The 721-nt window shown below is 43.8% G+C and overlaps 1 protein-coding gene across 2 annotated transcripts in view; it reads left to right on the plus strand.

Annotated features, from left to right (window-relative positions):
- The first annotated feature begins 248 nt into the window (after window positions 1-248).
- LOC103595948 (caspase-4-like) overlaps window positions 249-721 on the plus strand; it is a 22,640-nt gene continuing 22,167 nt past the window's right edge. For both annotated transcript variants that reach the window (XR_551006.1, XM_008579484.1), the window contains exon 1: window positions 249-330. Coding sequence is in view for 1 of the 2 variants with exons in the window: in XM_008579484.1 (XP_008577706.1) it covers window positions 324-330 (7 nt within the window). In the remaining variant the exon portion in view is untranslated. The remainder of the gene's footprint in view (window positions 331-721) is intronic.

Genomic DNA, 721 nt, shown 5'->3' on the forward strand with positions numbered 1-721 from the left:
AAGGACAGGTAGAAGGAGGTGGGGAGGCCATGGAGCGAGAAAAGGAAAAGGAGAAATAAACCAGTCAAAGGTGCCAACCTACAGAGCAATGTTTTATTTCCATCTTGTTTTCATCCCAAAGGAGGAAAGTAGAGTTCAGGACTGGGAGCCAATTTACTGACAACAGACGACTTCCTGAAAATGAACCTAGAAGTTCCCAGCAACAGTTTCACAATCACTCATTAGATGTCCCCACCCCCTGCACTAAGGAAATGCACAGTGACTTTCATTTTCCAAACTGAGGCTCTCTCCACAGCAGTACGAAGGGACTGAGGCTGTTACCTATGGCTGGTAAGTTGGGGTCCTTTTCCGACAAGGGGCTAGGGACCTGTGGCTTAGAAAACACTTTATTCATTGCTCTGTGACAGGCAGAAATAACAAAAGAAAGCTAGCTGATACTGGATAGTGTGCAAGCTGAACCGTTGCCCTTATTAGTTGTGTGTAACTTCAACTGGGGGTCAGGGCATTAGAGACGCTGAAGGAGAGTACGGTCTCCAGAAGTCTTCTAGCCAGAAAGAAGTTAATTTCTTTCTTTTAGCTTCTGGTTATCAAAGGGAGGATAAAGACAAAGTTATATCTGGGTGAGACAACTTTGGAAGTTTCTCAATGCACTCTGAATTCTTGTCTGCTTCCTGTTAATTCTAAATTAGTCATCCAGGTTACAAACGTTATTCCCAGAATT

Source organism: Galeopterus variegatus, unplaced genomic scaffold (assembly GCF_000696425.1).
Source record: "Galeopterus variegatus unplaced genomic scaffold, G_variegatus-3.0.2 Scaffold1895, whole genome shotgun sequence".
NCBI lineage: Eukaryota > Metazoa > Chordata > Mammalia > Dermoptera > Cynocephalidae > Galeopterus > Galeopterus variegatus.